Here is a 20988-nt window from a genome sequence, read left to right as displayed (position 1 = left end):
TGACAGTGTTGCATATGGTCAGGTGTTGTGGTTAATCTCAGTATTGTGGTATTATATCATTTTAAGGCCTTAGAAATTCAGTAATAATTTACTTTTCTAATATAAGCCTCTTTCATAAAAGATAATTGTTTTACAGACAAATGAACAGGAGCAGCATGTCAGACAGGAGTTGGGCTTTTTTTAAAAGTTCAATTGGGTTTTAATGAAAAGAAAACAAGAACCAGTTATGGAAAAGCGGAAAATATATGATTCTGTTTTTCTAACAGTGGATACCTGAAACTATCACATAGGATTCAGGTACACACAGGACAACACAGGGTGACACAGACACACAATTCAAAATCACCAATTAAATTTAACATGCATGGAAGAAGCCGGAGCAAAACACATTTTGTACTAGGGATCTTGTATGGGCAGAACTTTGTGCCATCAGAAACCGAATTGGAATTTGAATTGCTCAGATTGAATCTGAATTGTAACTTTAGCCTAAAATTAGCCTAATTTGAAATTCAATGTATTGGTTTGTAAATGTTTGTCACTAAATTGAAATTGAATTTTATATTTTGAAAATGAATTCATTTGCTTTGAAACTGCATTTTATCCTTTAAAAATGTAGCTCTCAAATAATTTGTTTCACTTTTCACCATTCAGTTTCAGTCTACTCACCGACTCCGGTGAGGAAACTCCTGTGTAGCGCCAAAATAAGTCAACCAAATAGATGAATCAAGCGGCGATTTACATTTCTCAAGCTGTCATGGGCATTTACCGAATATACAGTGGGATGCAAAATTTGGGCAACCTTGTTAATAGTCATCATTCTCCTGTATAAATCGTTGGTTGTGACAATAAAAAAGTTAAATATATCATGTAGGAGACACACAGTGATATTTGAGAAGTGAAATGAAGTTTATTGGATTCACAGAAAGTGTGAAATAATTGTTTAAACAAAATCAGGCAGGTGCATAAATTTGGGCTCCACAAAAAAAGAAATGAAATCAATATTTAGTAGATCCGCCTTTTGCAGAAATTACAGCCTCTAAACGCTTCCTGTCGGTTCCAATGAGAGTCTGGATTGTGGTTGAAGGTATTTTGGACGATTCCTCTTTACAAAACATCTCTAGTTCATTCAGGTTTGATGGCTTCCAAGCATGAACAAGCTCAGAACATAATCAGCTCATGACCAGTTATGTGTTCAGCAGACATTACCGTAGTAATTTAGCCAGTTTCAGCTCGACGTAGCTAAACCACTAATCTCACTTCATAGGTCACCCCTCAGGTGTCACTTTACCTGTGATAGTAACTCCCAGCATGTGTAGGTTTGATCTCTGCTCCATGTATGAAACACACATAAAGAAATCCACAGCGTGAGTTCAATGATGCTTTTATTTTGAAACTAAAGAATTGAAAGAAATGAATGTGAGTAAGTTTACAGTCAGTTATCTGTATCTGGATTCAGATGAAAAATAAGGAAACATTCCTCCACAGCACTGACACACATTTTATATCAAAGTAAATCAGCTGTTTACATGTTTATCATGACAGTCAGATTAAGTTTAACATCTGTTAAGAGTTTAAGAAAAACACCTGCATGATTATCAAAGAAGAGAAAAAAGAGGAACTGTTGGATTTTGCTCAACTTAACAGGAAAGACTCCAGTTAAAAGCAAACATGTGGGCCAGCAGTCACCAAAATAACAGACTGACCAACACAGGACAGTGGAGCCAATAACAAATGATGCAGTTTACCAACTTATAGAAAATAGTCATGACCCAATGGAGGACCAGCACTTTATGAAGAGCCGACTCAAAGAAAGGACAAAGAGAAGAGAATCACTGAGCATTTAACTGGATTTATTTGAATCAAAGATAACAAGAAGAAGTAAATTATCTGAGTCAGTAGAAACAAATAAACACAAAACTAGAACCCAACCAGAAAGAAAGAGAGAGAGAAACTGATTATGGCAAATGATTTACTTCCTGTTTAACTAATGGCTAAGCTCCGCCCACACAGGTTAGGCCAAACAGGAAGTGTTGAAGCTGTCACACCTCTCACATGGTGAAGATCAGATGACCGCTGAAGGTGTTATGATGATTCTGACTGTCAAATATCCTTGCACCAGCCAATAGACGTACAAACACCTGATCTCCAACCTCTAGAAGCAGTGAGGCTCCATTAGAGGCGCTCACTGTACCAGATGTTGGATTTTCATATACAACATAAATTTGCTCCTCATTCCTCAACAAGAAAGCACCTGCAACAATGTTTCCATGACCAAGTATGTGGCAGTCAAAGTGGTAGGCTCCTCTCACCGGTGCAGTGAAAATACCTGTGGGACATTTGTTTTTGTTAAATGGAAAATCAGCTGTTAGAACATCTGGAACATCAGCCTGACATCAACATAGCTGAGAAGTGACATTCAGTGTTATTACCTGTGTGTTTGTTGTAGGCATTTCCAATGTTTGTGACAACATGTTTGAAGATCACAGTAGTCTGATTGTTAAAGGGTCCAGTATCTCCTTCACCTTGATCCAGCAGAGAGGCTGAGAAAGCCACCTGTTTGACTGAGAGAGAGAGAGAGAGAGAAATGTCATTTTAAACTTCCTGTTTTAGAGTTAGACTCTTCCCAAAAAAGTGACCATGACAAAAACTTTACAGCTGAAAGCGTTTCACTGTCACAGAAGAAGTCAAACTCTGGATAATCCACATACTGTGTCAGCAGGTGATTAGTTTGAAGCTTTGCCCTCAGATATCATGTGGAAGAAATAAAAACTATTGTTGGTACTAAAGATTTTCAAACACAGCAGCGCCACCTTGTGAACAGATTTATAGCAGTGATATATGTTGATCCTCCAGAGTTTGTTGGCTTCTGTCTGAAGGTGGCGCTACAGCACAAATACAGCTTCAGATGTTCACAGAAATTGATTTGTAAAGAGCCCCGCAGGGGACATGGGAGAAAAAAAAAATTAAGATGGACTTTTGCGAGATCTCGCAAAACAAACTCGGGATCTCGCACAACTTTTCCGAGATCTCGCAAAACAAACTCGGGATCTCGCACAACTTTACCGAGATCTCGCAAAACAAACTCGGGATCTTGCAAAACGTTTGCGAGATCTCGCAAAAGTTTTAGCCGCATTCTTCGGCCTTCGACCTCCCGTTAGCTCGAAGCTAACGGAAAGTCGAGACCTACTACAGCCGGGTGGAACACCGCTTTCCCGGCACATCGTGCCTCGACCTTCGAGCTTCGAGCCGGCGTCCGAAGAATGTGGCTAAAATATTTGGGAGTTGAGTTTGATTCCATAAAAAGTGACAAAAACATTAGTGTCCGCTGTGCGTGAGAAGAAAACTTCTTTTTACAGAGAAAAAAAACCCCTAAACTTCCAAACAAGCACCGAGTAGCTACGACGTAATGGGAAACTCACAGAGAAACTCGCGGATTCTTCCACTGACCGCTGCACACCTGCACCAGGGTAAACCTCCGCCTACCTCACTCCTGCTTTACAGGTGAAAATAGAGCAGCAGGACCGCTAGTCTTTGACTTTATTTATTTTCTGCTGTGTTTTACTTGCATCTATTTGAAAGACTGAGTGTAAACACACAAAAAATAATTATTTTATGTGCTGGAATGTGCAGAAAATAATGTTAAACTAATTTCTTCCAGTCAGAGAATGTTGCAGATAATTAAATTTTTGCTTGATGCATAAAGTTAAAAGATTAAAACTAATAAAACAAGTTTTAAAAAGATCTATCGCTTTATCACCTATTCAGGTTGTAAATCGTGTTTTTAAAAAGTAACTAAGTAATTAACTACTCTGGAAAATAAGTAATCAGTAAAGTAACGGGATTATTTTGGGGGGGAAGTAATCAGTAATTAGTTACTGATTACTTTTTTCAAGTAACTTGACCAACACTGGTGAGCAGCGTTGTGTCTGTAACTGTAACACATTCCAGTCACCTTGTGATGTTGAGCTGTTCAGAGCAGGTTTTAGTTTCAGTGTCGAACATTACGACATTCAAACATAAACACTAATCTGGTCAATTTAATATCAGATTTAAGATATAACATTAATTCTAAAATGTAAGAATGTATCAATTATAGAAATCTTGCAACATTCCTCTTTCAGATTCCCACACAGTACCTTGTAACTGCTGCTTCAGCTGGTCGATCTCAGTCTTCTGACTCTCCAGCTTTGCTGCTAGTTCTGAGAAAATAAAATAGAAATAAAAAGAAAAATCTCACTGACAGCACACAGTAACAGTAACAGTAACTGTGACTCTCATTCTGTTCATGCTACACTGAGCGCTGGTCTCCTCCACGTCCCCTCATCCTCCACCTCACACACTGCAGAGCCACAGGACCACAACTCCTACAGGTGCTGGGTGCCCATAGACTGTATGTAAAAGATGGCTGTAACCACACCACTTGTCTGCTCACTTATTTAACATGACACCCATATGGACTCAAACTCATGTAGAACCTTTTTACTCAGTTAAGCAATCAAAGGATTGATGATGGCTGTAACCATGCAGCTGTAGTGACCCATGTGCCAAATGGCTACAGGGGTGTGGGTTTGAGTCCTGATTATGTAGCATAGTTCATACACACATAATTACTATGGGTGGGTTTTTATAATCGATTTATCGATTAAAATCGATTCTGGCTTGGATAACGTGAAATCGATTCATTAAAATCCTGAATCGATTTTTTAATATAAATTTATTTTGCCCAAAATGACAGAATCTCTGGTGAAACGTCACAAAATTTCAACAACCACCAAACAGCTAAGACAGTAAATGAGAGCAGGAACACGGATTCTGCACAAAGACATAAACACAAAGCGCGACCCGCCGACGGATCAGAATCAGTGAGATGTCGCCTTTCTCACCCGACGGCACGGACACGGTCGGGGCTGAAAGCCGACAGCTCGCTGATTCTGATCTGTCTGCGGGTCGCGCTTTGTGTTCACGCCCTTTTTGTGCTGATTCTGAAGCTGCAGGTTTTTATCTCTCTCCAAACAATATTGACCGAACCAGCAGCAAAATAAGATCCAAACTACGCTTCACATAAACATCGTCATGGATTCACTATGACTTTTACTGTTTTGCTTCCACCAGGATAAAATCACACTTCATGCACAGCTCTCTCTCTCTCTCTCTCCGTACTTCAAGAACAGTTTCCCGTCTAAAAATCTGTTTTCTGCATTAATCGCTTGCTTGTTACGCACAAGTTTGCCGTTGTTTACAGGTTGTCGGCCGCTGTTTTTTTTCCCCCCCTTTTACTTATTCCTGAAAATAAAACCTAATTTCTGCCGTTCAATACTGAACAAATTTAAACTTTTTAAAATTATGCAAAATGCAAAACGCCGTGTCTCTAATAAAACCGCTGTAACTTCAGAGGTGATGTTCATATGTTGATTAATGGTTTTCTTTCGTTTTTGATGTCCTGCAGAATATTTTTATAAAATCCAGGTCAGGAAAATCGCCTTCATGTTTTTCTGTTTTATCTTCAGCTGCTTTGACAAAAAGGCCTCTGCTGTGATGCTCACACCTTTCATAAAGTCTTGCGAGTGTCAGCTTCCTTTTTATAGATACAAAAATATGTAAATGTACTGATCTGAATTATAATATTTCTGACTGTCAAAATTTCCCAGATTCAAATCGAATTGAATCAAATCGGAAACGAATCGATTCTAGAAATCAGTGACGATACCCAGCCCTAATAATTACCCAACAGTTGAGTAGAGGTTGCTGGCTTCTGTCTGCAGGTGGCGCTACAGCACAAATACAGCTTCAAATGTTCACAGAAATGAGGCCCAGATTTGCTAAAACAGCCTGTGAGTGTAATGGTGAAACAGCACTAATAGGTTTGGTTAGTTTTAGGTGGGTTGCTCTGTTTTCTGAATACTGGTGCAGTCAGTTCATTACCTCCACAAAGGAGGTTATATTGTTGGATGTGTTTGTGTGCATGTCATTCTTTGTGTCTGTAAACACGACAGCTCGAGAAGTTTAGATTCTGATAAAACTTTGTACTGGTGTAGAACGGACTCATTCACTTCAGTGTTGTTGATATAGTGCAAAAATCACAACAACAGTTTCCTCAAAGTGTTTTTTCTTGTAAATTAAAGTCACTACACTAAATGTTCAGATTAGATTCAAATCTGACTTTTCAGATTTGAATCTGTGTATAAGTACAGATCATACACTCTCAGCTGGAGGTCATAGTTGACCGATGACAATGTTTCATGATGTTCTCCAAAATCTGAACATTCAGTCTGGCTGTCAGAGAGCTGTTTGTGAGTCTGTTTTAGAAAGGGTGAATGCAGCGGGTGTGAAAGAGTGCTCCACTGAAGAAATGTGAAAAAGGTAACATGATCTCAGACACACAAAGTTAAGGAGACTGTTGGAGGTCCTGTGGATGAAACACCCGTGACTGAACAGTCGTTTGTACCTGCACAGGTAACCGTGGTCGAGGTTATTGATTTCCTGGACTGAATAAATTTGAACATTAGTCAAAAATCTGATCATACCTTCTGACTACAGCTTCAGCTGATCGATCTCAGTCTTCTGACTCTCCAGCTTTGCTTCTTGTACTGAGAAAAACACAAAACAAAGAAAATCTTACTGACAGCACACAGTGATTCACATGTTTTTATCTCTAGTGCTGCTCTGGTGGTGTGGTCAGTGTCATGATCCATGGGAGGAAGGATGAGCACAGTCACCTTCAACAGAGTCAGATGTTCATCACAATTAAATCCTGATCATCTGGAACACCAGGAGGACACTCTGGACTTCCCTACAAGTCTTTTTTTTCCAGGAAACAAAGACATCATGAACAGACCCTGGATATTTTGACACAACTTTGATTATAATGTTTGTGGATTTGCAGATTACTGAGTTTTTGTTCTTCCTGATACAGAAAACATGCTCAGTTTCAGATGGAGGGTTTAACAGTACAAGTGCTGCATCAGTTGCTCCCAGGATGTTTGGGAATCCTGCAGTGACTTAAAACTCCTGCTTTACTTATTGAACAGCATCCTTCATCAAACAGTGATTACAGCACAGCAACGTATTGCTGACGTATATCTGCTGTGTGGGTGGAGGATACAGCTGATTTTATGTTGGAACAGAGAGAGCGCGCTCACTGTCCACTCCAGGGACTGCCCGTCTGCATGCAGTGAGCTCTGCTGTCAGATGGAGGCAGTGTACACAGTATGTGTTACAACCGGTCTATGGGTCACTCCTGTGTTGTTGTTGGTCTGTGAGCCGTGAAGCAGAACGAAGTTATAACTTACAAAGAGCTGAAGTCAACAGTGAAAAGTGTCCACTGCAGTCACTGTGTTTTTCATGCTTTATTCTTTTGTATCTTTAATGTGTGCATGGGTGGAAATATCTGCAGGTCTATAAATCTGGCTTTAGGCAGAACTGTGTAACCCAGAGTAAAATCTGTTTCCTGCACTTATTCCTGCCATTGAATGCATCGCAGGTACATGACTCCAACCACATGACTTTGCTCAGCCAATCGGACGGCATGTGGGTCATAGTAAGCCTGTCCCGGCTTCCTCCTGTCAGATGCGTGGAGGCAAGCCAGGTGACAGAGCTGTTGCAGGTTTGTGTTGGCAAACACTTGCTTTTCCCGTTTTAATGCTTCTTTTAACACCCACTAACTTATGCAACTTAGATGCTGATTACTGTGAGCCAGAGCCATAGTGTTGTTGTGCACTGGGGAACTGTTTTCTATATTGCTTGGTATAAGCCAGAAGAATTTGCTTAGTTGTTTTGTGCACCCTCACTGGGTTTTTGATTAATTGAATAGCTGCAGCAGGAGTGATTATTTGAATTTTCCTTTTTTTGTTATTTTTCTTTGGGTTTGGTTAAATACATGGTACCTGCAAAAGCATTTTGTGTTGTGTGTATTTATTAATTACTGCCCATCAGCTCCAGTAGCATTCCTAAATCTTCTGATTAATAATAACCATATTATTTCACTCAATACCTAGCCTGTATTGATTCATTGGCGCTTCATCAGTGTTACAACTGACATCATTTTCCCACTGTAAAGAAGCAGCATCGATGGAGCTTACGCCTGCTTTACTGACTTCCTACTTCACTTCTCACACAAACTGTGTCTAATGCAGACCTTCCCAAAGTGTGGGGCCCGCCCCCTAGGGGGGGCGCAGAGCCATGGCAGGGGGGGCGCGGGATGAAAAGGGGGAAACAAAACGCCCACACAAACGCAAAGCAGGAGATGAAGCATCGCTGAATATGTTTCCAAACCAACTTCATTCTGAGCCAAAGACTAGAAAATATGATGAAGCAAATCTTCCCTTTGGCTTCACCTGCACAAGTGCAGAGGTAGGTCTCCCTGCAGGATTGGTTTTCCCTTCCTCGGGAGCAGCGCTGGGCTGTTTAAATCACGGACTAACAGTATCCCACAGCTGTTTATGTTTTTAAACCCATTTTGCACAGAGAGGCATTTTTTGAAAAATGTATTGATAGCAATGTTGAATATTATTACACAGGAAAAAAACAACTACAGTAAAATAATCACACCGTGACGCCTCTGCCTTTGTAATGGAGGGACAGTAACTGCGTGTAAACCTGCAGACAGTCAGATTAACAGTGTTTTGTCTCTATCGGCCATTCTGCAATTCATCTCATGTAAACAATAACGCGTGACGTGAAAAAGACACATACCTTTGACGTTGCGTGATGAACTCAAAAAGGGAGTTTTAAAAAATCTCAGTTTTCGGTGATTCGAAACGCCGTTTACGTGGACGAAACAGCTGCGTGTTCAAAAACACCCGTGTAGGTGTGGACGCAGCGTTAAAGAGTTAGTAGTTTATTTTCTTACTACCTGCAGATTACTTGTATTTGCTTAATTGTTCACTAAATGTTTGAGGTGTGAAATAAACCGCAATGGAGCAAAATATGGGTGTGTGTGGTTGGAGGATGTGTGTGCGCGGGGGGCACGAACATTTTTCTTGAAAACAAAGGGGGGCCCAGCAAAAAAAGTTTGGGAACCACTGGTCTAATGTATGTTTTAAAATGCTGTATTCTACCATTTACATCCATAGTAGTGGAGATATCATCTGAATTTCAGGAGTGGGACCACTCCTCAGGATATAAAAGCCCCCCCCTTCTCCAATACCTGCTGTTCTCATTTTCATGCCCCACCCTTCCCCCCCATTTTCCCCTTTCTTCTCCTCTTCTCCTCTCTTCCTTTCCTTCATTCCTTTCTTGTTAGTACATGGGGATCTGCCCGGCCCGAGAGCCGTCGCCAGTCCCCTTCGAGGCCTTCCCAAAACCGCAACACCATTTCACACTTCCTCATCCCTCATCGCCCATCGTTACAGAGGAGGTGGTCCCAGCTAGTGAAATAATATTCAACCATTAAGTGAACAATTAAAGAAATATAACTCCTAAATACTTCTACAGTTACATGCTGAAGTTCAGTGTGTAGCTGCTACAAACATCTGTTACCTAGTTCCCACATGTGTTGTATATAACCTCTCCAAGTATGTCTTGGTCCAGTAGCCCACTTCTCATCAGTTCGCGCTCATATTTTGAGGTAGGCTCAGTAACATGGGCACTCAGCACACTGAGCAGCGTTGCGTCTTCAAACACTTTGTAACTGTAATACATTCCAGTCAGCTCGTGATGTTGAGCTGATCAGAGCAGGTTTTAGTTTCAGTGTCGAACATTAAGAATTTCACACATAAATACTAATCTGGTCAATTTAACTTCCGATTTAAGGTCAGACGTTTATTTATATAAATGCGAATATGTCAAGAGTATTCTAACATTTATATATACATCATTCGATTTCCACACAATACCTTTTGACTGCAGCTTCAGCTGGTCAGTCTCAATCTTCTGACTCTCCAGCTTTGCTGCCTGATCTGAAATAAATGAAAATATTTTTTTTATTTCACTGCATTAATTGCTGAAAACAAATATTTTTAAAAGACATTCAGTTTCACAAGACAGCACAGCAGACAACCAGTCTGTCCAACTAAAATTGTACATGGATGAAAAATATTTACGGGAATATAAATCTCACTTCAAACAGCGCTGACTGTCATGGCGGCGTGCGCCGAAAACGAGGTAGACCCAGATGCAGACACGGTGAGACCAAACAAAGTTTCAAAAATAAAGCGAGCCTTTATTGTAGCTGATGGCACAAGAAAAACATGAAACTAGGGAAACTAAGGAGACTATGACAAAGGGCTGTGACACTCAGTGAACAAACTATGAACACTGAGTAAACTAGGAAACACACAGACTAAATATACATAAGGAATCATCAAGGGAAGTAGAATCACATGGAGAAAACAGCTGACAACAATTAACATAATGATTGGACAGGAGACGTGAAACTAAATACAATACAAGGCTCTTTCAAAATAAAACGGGAAACATAACGAGACACAGACATGACTCGAACTTGACAAACAAAGAAAACTTGGACATGAAACATGACAGATAAACACACGAAGACTTAACATGACAAGCTGACACAGAAAACTTCACACAGGGATGAGACAAATGGGGAGCTTGTTAAATCATGAACTAAAACTGTAACCTAGGCATGACAGTATGTAACTAGATAAACTGAAATGAAACTAGACTCAAAAGAATACCAAAAACATCAAGAAGCTCAGAATACTGGGTCACACGACACAGGACCATGACACTGACTGTCACGGTCGGACGGTCCTGCCGGACGACCTGCTTGGTTATTTTCAATTCTATTCAATTCAATTTTATTTATATAGCGCCAAATCACAACAAAAGTCGCCTCAAGGCGCTTCATAGATACAGAGAAAAGCCCAACAATCATATGACCCCCTATGAGCAGCACTTTGGCGACAGTGGGAAGGAAAAACTCCCTTTTAACAGGAAGAAACCTCCGGCAGAACCAGGCTCAGGGAGGGGCGGGGCCATCTGCTGTGATTGGTTGATGAGAGAAGGAAGACAGGATAAAAGACATGCTGTGGAAGAGAGACAGAGGTTAATAACAGATATGATTCAATGCAGAGAGGTCTGTTAACACATAGTGAGTGAGAAAGGTGACTGGAAAGGAAAAACTCAATGCATCATGGGAATCCCCGGCAGCCTACATCTATTGCAGCATAACTAAGGGAGGATTCAGGGTATTTGTGATGTGTGTGCGCCTTCCTCTCTTTTCTCTCTCTCCATCCCTATTCTGCGGGTCTGCCTAGGAGCGGTGTCGACGAGAGAGTGAGAATGGCCGACCTCTGACCCGGAAGTGCAATCTTCCGCTCCAGCTCCCGCTAATCATTCCTCACAAAGCGGAGGTATTTAACGGTGTGTCCAGACGACAGTCGATGCTGGATTGTACTCGGAGCTCGGTAGCTAAGTGTGCTCATGATCTTGTAACCCGCTGTTGTGTTTGCTCGTCTCTCAGGTGGAGAAGTACGGGACGGAGGAGTGGAGAGAAAGGATTCACTGGTGTTTTCGGGAGGAGGAACTCACACGGAAGGAGTGCACACTAGTGATGTGCGATACCACTGATTTTCTTTCCGGTCCGATACAAAGTAATATTCAGGGTGGTATCGACGATACTGATCCGATACTGATACTTTGTACCAAAAATGTATTTTATTTATTGTATCTCAAATTACAGCGTCATAATGATTACAGGACATCAGATTACTTGTTCTTATCACTTAATAATGCAGAATTCATCATATAGAAATAAAAAAACTGAAGTTTTGCGCTATTTGAACTCCTTGCTTGACTGCAGCACTAAAGGACTCCATGAGAGACGTCTGTCTCGCCCTAGCAGCACCTGTCCTTCTCTTCAGTTCGCCTCAACATACGCTCGTCATATTCTGTGATATGATTTACTCTGAGGTGTTTGACAAGGTTTGTGATGTTGCCACAACCATACATGCCAACCCTCCTGATTTTACCGGGAGAATACCGAATTTCAGTGCCCCTCCCGAAAATCTCCCGGAGCCACCATTCTCCCAAATTTCTCCCGATTTTCCACCGGACAACAAAATTGAAAAACCATATCACAGAATATGATATGCCTATTCCAGTTTCCAACAATGGCGGCAGCTACTTAGTTTTAATATTACTCTTATTTCTCTTTCTGGGTCGAAAAAAAACTTTTAACATATTTTCAGGTGAGAATGTAGCTGTGTAAACTTCAAATATCTGAGCCGACCGACACATCGTCTTCAAACCCCCGCGGTCTTTCGCTACTTGGGTTAAACATGATATATAAGTCACTTTGATAACTTAAAAGTGTTTTATTTGTTCCTGAGTAAATCGGTTTGGCTGAGATTAAAGTTATTAGATTAGATTAAATTAAATGTAACTTTATTAATCCCTCGGGAGGGTTCCTCCGGGGTTTTCACACAGCTGAATAAACTGTGTGAAAACAGAATACCCCCCCAACAGCCCTTTTGAATGTCTCCCTAGTATGGCCACAACACCTCACTCTTGGAGCACTTTTTTGCCACATGTATCGCAAACCACATCTCAGCTGTTTGTGGAGGTAAAATACGTCCGCACATGACTCCGATTACGCTCAGCCATTGTTGTGAGTGCGCACGCCAGCGGCTGCGAGACATTTATACAGCCGTAATGTTAATGTAATGTCAGTAGCTTCAATAAATGTTTAATGCAATGCTTGTTATATGATTCTGATGTAACAATAATGCTGATGCTAAAATAACAGTAAAACACACCCTTTTTATCCCTTACTGACCACAGCAGGGGCGTCTATGTTTTGATTCAGCCATGAAGCTCACCTGATTCATCACTGAGCCCCACCGTCACTGGCATCTGACAGGGTGGCGCTGCATATTCTTCCTTTAATGTCACTATTTTCAATCTGCTAATTAGAGTGTTTAAACCTGAAGTAGACTACGTCCACAACAAGTCAATACAGCTGTAAATGTGGCCAATTATCAATCTATTACCAATCAATAACAAAAAATAGCTTTTATTTTATGCATGCTTTTAGTCAACCACTCACCCAGAGGATCTCCAACCCCAGAAAATTCCTTCTCCTCATTTAATGAGTCTGTCCTCCTTCCATGCCCTGGTAACTGGTCCATCCAGAGCCATATCATCTTGAAATATACATACAACAAGCCAAACCACACCTTGGTCACACCAACCCTTTTCCGCCCTGAAGATGTCCAACGCCATCTTAGTCTGGACTGTCAAAGGTGACTTTAACGCTGACTGTTCCGACAATCCATTTATAACATTTCCTGGTCAGATTAGCCAATCCCTGCACACTGGAATAAACATAATCAACATGATCAACATTTTTCCTGCGTGTTATTTCACCATCTTATTGATTCCAACGCTCCATCCTTATGTGGTTTGCTACATTATGTTTATCTCGAACTCCACTCTGTCTCTAAATGTTTGAAGAATTTTTCATGTTTGGGGTCAAATTTTAAGAATTTGACCATACGTGAAATTAATGATGTTATCACCCCCATCTGGGCTTACCTTTCCCACTTCTGATGATATTCCTCCCTATTCTTTGCAAGTACCCCCTTTTGGTGGCGAGAAACTGTTGGTGTGGTCAAGTGGGTGCTGTAAAAACAAAAGCTCAGGACAGAACAGTTATCAGTCATGTACTTCATACAAAATTAGCATATATTGAATTTCCTATTGATCCTCTGAGTGTAATGGTACATTTTAATTTGAATTTATCAAAGCTAAACACAATAATTTTTCTTTATTTTGCTCTTGTTCTTGTGCAGCACCACATCTCAGCACATGCGCCTGTTGGTTCTATCCTACTTTTCTAAATTATTGACTATTTCAATGGAGAACCTAAATGACGTGGACCAATGTTTGTTATTACATATCTCTATTTTGAATGTGAAAGTCTATCATTCCCTTGTTATTCATAGACATCAATAGAGTTTTGTTTTTTTTGTTTTTTTGCTTCTTTTTTTTTCTCTATAAAACTTAATTGACTTTTTACAGTGGCCTGCTGTGGTTAATAATAACATGTTCAGTCATGAATGAAATCAAAGCTTTTCTTCACTTTAGCATTTAACATTCCCAACAATATAATGTGATACATTAATCGAAACACAGCTAATAAAACACAATTTTCTTGATGCAAACATCAGTAACTCAAAATTAGCAACCAAAGGGTTAAGTCTGCAGTTCACACTCATGTGAAGCTACAGCCTCCCCCCTTTAGTCTCTCTCATCCTTCTGTTCCTGCAAAAACAAAACAAAGCGAGACAAAACATCCACCCTTCTTTTGCAGGCTGGGTGAATTGTTTGTAGACATTTACTAATCCTAAAGTCAGTACCGTTTTTGTCTCAGTATCAAGTCAGTTAAAACTTTTAGTCGTCAGTCCATCACAGTCCAGTCACATGCATACATTCACACACATTCATACCAGATATTGCTGATAATGGAGTCTCACGCAGAACCTATTCAAGCCTCCATCACCAGCAAGATGACGTCATCATTTTAAAGGGAAAACAGTTCCTTGTCTTTTTTTTTTTAACTGGATTGACTCGCTGCAATCCTTTTAGGCTCAGGACTTCTCATGTGATCAATGTCCCATATAAGTGAATCTCTCCCAAGCCCATTATAATCATGGAGAAAAACACTTTGCGACTGTTTCTAGTAATCATGTTTTATAGCGCTTTAAAGTTCAATCTCTCAGGCCTGGATTAAAGAGCTGATTTGTTAAATCAGGAACTCACAAAATACCAAAATATCACCACCGGTGGATCACTCCTCTCAGATGTTCTTATTTCAGTGCACTGTAACAAAAGCAAAAACAAACGTAACCAATAAAATACTCATATAATAACAAATACTGGGGCCCGTTACAAACATGTCCAAACATAAAACCATCTTTCTCTCTCTTAGAGAAAGAAAACAATCCAAACCTCACTGATAAAATCAACCTAATGTTAAGCAAAACCAAAAAATCAATCAAAGCTTCACCAGAAAGTTTTTCTCCGTCCCGGGACAATATTGTGTAGGAATACAGGTACCGTAACTTGTTTTTGCACTGACAAAAAACATGTTGGACTTATTTGATTCAATAGTGGACACTGGTTGCACACAAATGTTTTGCTTTGGTAGAAACTTAAACAACTGAGTTAAATCAACACAACCTTTTCATATTCAGTAAACCTGTGCATTTTGGGTTCATATAACACGATTGAAACATGTTCAGATGGAGTAAGTTGAGCTCCTGGAATATTTTAATCCTTCACAATTCTGTCATTTTATTTCAACACTATTCAATAACTTTTATCCAAATTCTACTTGGTCACTTAAATATTGCATGTTGTCTTCATATTGCATACGGTTCAACAAAGTCTAGATTCTGGTTACCATAAAAATTGAATGGGTCTACCACAACTACCATCCTCCTATCTTTATCCTGATTGCAGGAGGGCTGGGAAATAACCCTAAAGTGATAGGTTACGAGGCAGGGTGCACCCCGAACAGGTCACCAGTCTATCACCTAGAAACAAACAACCATTTACACTTACATTCACAGATAATTTAGAATCATCAATTAACCTAGCTCTAACAGCTGCATGACTTTTCACTGTGGCAGGAAACCAGAATACCCAGAGAGAAACCACTGCAAACTAGCCAGACTGTGGACTTGCACCCAGGACCTTCTTACTGTGGAGCAACAGCACTCACCAGCATGCCAACAATGTAGGAAATACAGGGAAGCTATGATTTCCTGTATTTGAGGCAGACTTCTTTTGTGCTTGCCCTTGACAGGTTAATCCACAATAAATACCAATAGCATGCATGTGGTGTGTGTGTCATTGTCTGCCTCTTATAACTCCAATGATTTTTCTGCAGTTTGAAATCTTATGCGGTCTTGTAAATTGTGAGTTCAACAACTAACCACTCTTACTAGATTGTATCGTATCATCTCAATGAGAACAAATTGAGTTGTTGAATTTTGTACAGGTCTTTAAAGCCTGAGGCAATTGTGTTAAATACACGTGAGATGCTTACATAAATCCAAGGGCTGGCCCCCTTTTCTTTTTTTTTTTTCTTTTTTTTTCTTCAGTGTGTTCCTCCTTCAATTAAATCTCAATCACAAAAATGTGGCGCTCCGAAATAAGGCTCACACCGTTAATTCATCATTTTCACTCTGTACCACTGCTCCTTATCAGGCTGTGTGAAGCACAGTAAACAATTCAGTCGAGGCCTTGAGCCATAAACAGACATCACTCACAGACATTGTTTTCATAACCAAACTGCTCTAGACCCCGTCACCTAAATCTGCACAAATGCCCTCTGGGTGACATGAAATGCATTTAACCAATAAACAATCAATGGCTTCTTGTTCTTGTAACAGATTCTGTATTTGAACGTTTGTGTGCAGCATTTTGCGTATCAGCATAGCATTTGTTAGTGTGTCTCTGGCACGCTTTATTTGCTGCCCGATCATCCGTGTTGGTCCATCACTGTCCTGCACAGTTTTAATGCAGAGTTGTTAAGGTCAGCATTCTTTTGCTCGGCCTCACTTTTCATCCGGGCTTAATAGGCGTCTCGTCACAGCTCTGTCAGCTGAAGCTGTCTGGAAATCTCCCCCGTGTAGTGAAACAGGCCTTGGATTTAACACTCTCCGTCTCCGCTGCATGAGATCGCTTTCCTGCAGCACTGTTGACATTCTCAGGCTGTTGTTGTGGGTCCAGCTGCTGTAGCATTTGGTCAGGGTCACATCAAAGATGGTAGAGGGGAGAGCAGGAGTCCAGGTCAGCCTCGGCTTTCCGGGCCGACAAAGCAGCCTGTAATTAAGCATAAAAAGAAAAAACAAAAACAAAACAAAAACAGACGAACAGGAAAATGATGTTGTTTTGGCTGTGTTATTCAGAGAGGGGCCAGGCCCTGTGTCAGCCTTCTCCCCCCCTTTTTTTGTTTTTTCTCACTATATACTCAAGTCATAACCCACCAAGTTGACAGGACAACACAGGTACATGTTAAAATTCTTAAGATCATGTTTAAAAGCCCAAAAAAGGAATTTTCTTTCATTCAGTAATCACTTGTATTAATCAATCAGAAGAAAACATGTCACAATTTGACTCTTTTAACCACTAAATTTGTTGTTTCATCACTGGTTGGTCATATCAGTGTCTTTCTTTTTGAAGTTAAGTTGTTGTCCTGCAACCCAGAGAGTTTATTTGTTAGTAGTGGATAAACTTTATCATTTAACATCAGGTGTATGTTAAGTTTCGCTGCTTTAACCTTGCTGGAAAATATTCACGTGTTCATGAGTGTAAGCTGTTTCTTCATTGCGTGTGTGTGCGTTTGTGGGTGGGTTATTTTAACTTTTTTCTCAAACAAGGCATTTCTCTAGTTGTGTGTGTTTTTAATTTTGTTTCGCAAATGTTGATTTCCCACCTTAAATAACAACATTCCATGTCTTCAGCCAGGAATTAGAGCTTGCTTGTGAGATTCAGGGACACATGGTGCCAAAAACAATTCAGCGAAAAACTTGCCTGAAAATTTCCAGTGATGGTAACCGATAACTGGAGGAGAAGATGTCCTTTAAGCTTTTTTTTCGGGTGGGGACAAAGTGAGAGGTCAAGCTGTAAAATTTTGAGCCAGAGCTTGGCCTGTCTGTCATCTCAATTTTGTTAATCTATCCTTTTGCCGCTGTACTCAGGTCTCCAGGTTGAAAGAAATCCACCTGTATTAAGAGACTAAAACATTCATTTACTATTTTTCTTAAAACATCCATTTGGTTCATCTACCTAGATTTTACTCTCTCTTGGTGCATAGTTCACACAGTCAGGCAGTTGCCTTTTATGGGCATGGAGATTTCCGGTCACAGACACAAAGCTACTCACCAACAGCAGCTGCAAAGCCGTCTCTCCTATATCAAAACCCAGCCAAACATCAAATATTCACCGTAGTCATTCAAAACTTTATTTGTAATATTATAATCAGCAAAATCAGCGTTTTAATTACAGGCATGTATCATTGTTTGCAAATCATACTTATAAAACTCAATAACACGCTAAACAAGAAGTCCTCTGTGGGCTTCACAGCAGCCACCTCATTTGCATGTTCACACACCGTCTAAGAATAGCTCGCAGCGCTGCAGCGCGCTGTCGTCACACACAGCCTCGTTTCACACTCAACTCTGTCATTTTATAGCTAATAAAGACGTCTTATATTTACAATCACTCTCAGGCCTGAAAGTTTTAGCGCCTAACAATTTTGACAAATTTAAGTTAACGGGTCCAACCGAAGAAAGTCCAACTTTTTTGTAATCAATTAACCAGTATCAGCCTCTAACTGTATCTGGCCTCATCTCTAAAGTCCCTAACTCAATTTAAAGTGTCCAAAAAAGCGCAGATACCGTTCAACATGGTAAGGAGCCTCTAACTCCTAGCTTATTCCAGGATGCCCTGTACCCCACAGTCAAGCCAAACTGAACTAACCCTGTTCGCCGACAGGTCAAGGTCGCGCGTCTGCGGCCAGGAGGGAGCGTAACCTCCGGGCTATGCGCTTCCTAGCGATATATGATCGCCGTTCTCACAGAATTTCTAATACTTTGAAACAACAGTCAACCCCCCAAAACAAGAGTATGACTGAAGCAGATGCAACGTTATGGACAATGGAGCCTCTAACTCACAAAATGGCCAACACAGATGCAATCTTTAGACCAATGGAGCCTCTAACTCACAAAATGACCAATTCCCTATCAAACTACCTGGGCCTCTAACCCAATTTCACTGTTTTTCTTTACCTTGAGCCTCTAACTCAGTATTATTTTTCCTTTATCTTGGGCCTCTAACCCAGTACTGTAACTTATAAGCTTACTTCAACTTTCAAAACTCATGAGATTTTTCATCAAAATCAAAACAGACACTCACCGGCAACTTTTACTGAATAGACATTTAATTTTATCGTCCAATTCAGCACACTTCGGATAAAATCAACAGGCCTGTGCCTACCTCATTTATAAAGGCGCCTGTCCACTCAGTTCGATGGCCGGATAATGTCTGCCCGTCTGACCACCTCGGACCGTCCAAACCTCCAAAACTTCCACCCCAATACCACAGCACGAGCTGTATTGAGGATGGATACAAGAGGAAAACCAAAATAACAACACTGGTCCGGCCGGGTTGAGTCAAACGATGATTTAATGAACACACGCGTGGGAGATGGACACCATACAGCAGACAGCATCAGATCTCAAAATGGTGGAGCCTTGATCAAACTCTTATAGCCTCTAGTGGCCCCCACCTAATCATAAAAGCCTAAACATTCACATTCTTTCTCTCACACAGCGCCTAAGCTACGACCTTGGCTCCCTGTTCATCTGCTCCTGCTGAGATGGGGCAGTATGCTCTGTTCTCTTCTAATCAGACAAATAAGGCGATGACTTTCTGGAACAGTATTTCTTATAACTCAGCAGTATAATGCATCATAAAACAATATCATTCATTCACAATAAATCAGCAGTCTAATGTAATACAAATCAGTTTAACAAATGTAATAGTTATCACCTTCTTCTAATTCAGGAGAATAATGCAAACTAAAACTACATAATAATTCACAATCTTTAATTAGGGGTCTAACATGGCATAAAATAATATTATAATCCGACAATCTCCATGTCGGGGACTCAAACCCGGTTTAGTTCAGCCATGCCCAGAGTCAAGAGTGCTGCGGCCACTTAAACACCAGAACAGACCGCAGAGCGCCTTTTGTTGCCCTGATGCCAGGTCTCTCTTACAAATAAAATTTTTTATCTCAATGAGATTTTTAACCTGGATAAATAAATTGTAAATGGCCTGTATTTGTAAAGCGCTTTACTTAGTCCCTATGGACCCCAAAGCACTTTACACATCCTGTCATCCACTCACTCACAAACTGGTGATGGCAGCTACATTGTAGCCACAGCCACCCTGGGGCGCACTGACAGAGGCGAGGCTGCCGGACAATGGCGCCACCGGGCCCTCTGACCACCACCAGTAGGCAACGGGTGAAGTGTCTTGCCCAAGGACACAACGACCGAGACTGTCCGAGCCGGGACTTGAAGAATTCTGACCATACATCAAACTATTTGATCAGCACTTTGATTTATAGTTTAAATAAGCAGCAACTCATTAAACAAGCTGTGAGTGAGTGAGATGGATGTTACTGTAGTTTTAGATGTCTGTGTGCTCAGAAAGCTGTTAGAAAGACAAAATCATCCAATTCATGAAACTGGACTTAATAATTTCAATTCAATTCAATTCAATTTTATTTATATAGTGCCAAATCACAACAAAAGTTGCCTCAAGGCGCTTCATAGATACAACAATCATATGACCCCCTATGAGCAAGCACTTTGGCGACAGTGGGAAGGAAAAACTCCCTTTTAACAGGAAGAAACCTCCTGCAGAACCAGGCTCAGGGAGGGGCGGGGCCATCTGCTGCGATCGGTTGGGGTGAGAGAAGGAAGACAGGATAAAGACATGCTGTGGAAGAGAGACAGAGGTTAATAACAGATATGATTCAGTGCAGAGAGGTCTGTTAACACATAGTGAGTGAGAAAGGTGACTGGAAAGGAAAAACTCAATGCATCATGGGAATCCCCGGCAGCCTACGTCTATTGCAGCATAACTAAGGGAGGATTCAGGGTCACCTGGTCCAGCCCTAACTATATGCTTTAGCAAAAAGGAAAGTTTGAAGCCTAATCTTAAAAGTAGAGATAGTGTCTGTCACCTGAATCCAAACTGGAAGCTGGTTCCACAGAAGAGGGGCCTGAAAACTGAAGGCTCTGCCTCCCATTCTACTTTTAAATACTCTAGGAACAACAAGTAGGCCTGCAGAGCGAGAGCGAAGTGCTCTAATAGGGTGATATGGTACTACAAGGTCATTAAGATAAGATGGGGCCTGATTATTTAAGACCTTGTATGTGAGGAGCAGGATTTTGAATTCAATTCTGGATTTAACAGGAAGCCATTGAAGGGAAGCCAAAACAG

General features: G+C 40.7%; 1 protein-coding gene across 1 annotated transcript; it reads right to left on the bottom strand.

The window, feature by feature from the left end:
* Positions 1 to 2048: 2048 nt before the first annotated feature.
* LOC102788303 (complement C1q tumor necrosis factor-related protein 3-like) lies at positions 2049 to 10686 on the bottom strand. The gene is made up of 5 exons (XM_087846747.1): positions 10638 to 10686; positions 9834 to 9896; positions 4137 to 4199; positions 2430 to 2561; positions 2049 to 2326 (listed from the first exon to the last, which is right to left on the bottom strand). The coding sequence occupies exons 1-5, from the start codon at positions 10684 to 10686 to the stop codon at positions 2049 to 2051; spliced, it is 585 nt and encodes a 194-aa protein (XP_087702873.1).
* Positions 10687 to 20988: the final 10302 nt, after the last annotated feature.

This window comes from Neolamprologus brichardi, chromosome 10 (genome assembly GCF_056152115.1).
Source record: "Neolamprologus brichardi isolate AB-2024 chromosome 10, ASM5615211v1, whole genome shotgun sequence".
Lineage (NCBI taxonomy): Eukaryota > Metazoa > Chordata > Actinopteri > Cichliformes > Cichlidae > Neolamprologus > Neolamprologus brichardi.
This window is presented reverse-complemented; position numbering and strand designations above follow the sequence as displayed.

Excerpts from the sequence above, each read along its gene's own strand:
- LOC102788303 (XM_087846747.1), bottom strand. The coding sequence starts at position 10,686 with ATGGTCCTGTGTCGTGTGACCCAGTATTCTGAGCTTCTTGATGTTTTT. Across the intron at positions 9,897-10,637 it reads TGAGCTTCTTGATGTTTTTG|ATCAGGCAGCAAAGCTGGAG; the intron begins GTATTCTTTTGA and ends CATTTATTTCAG. Across the intron at positions 2,562-4,136 it reads GCTGAAGCAGCAGTTACAAG|TCAAACAGGTGGCTTTCTCA; the intron begins GTACTGTGTGGG and ends TCTCTCTCTCAG.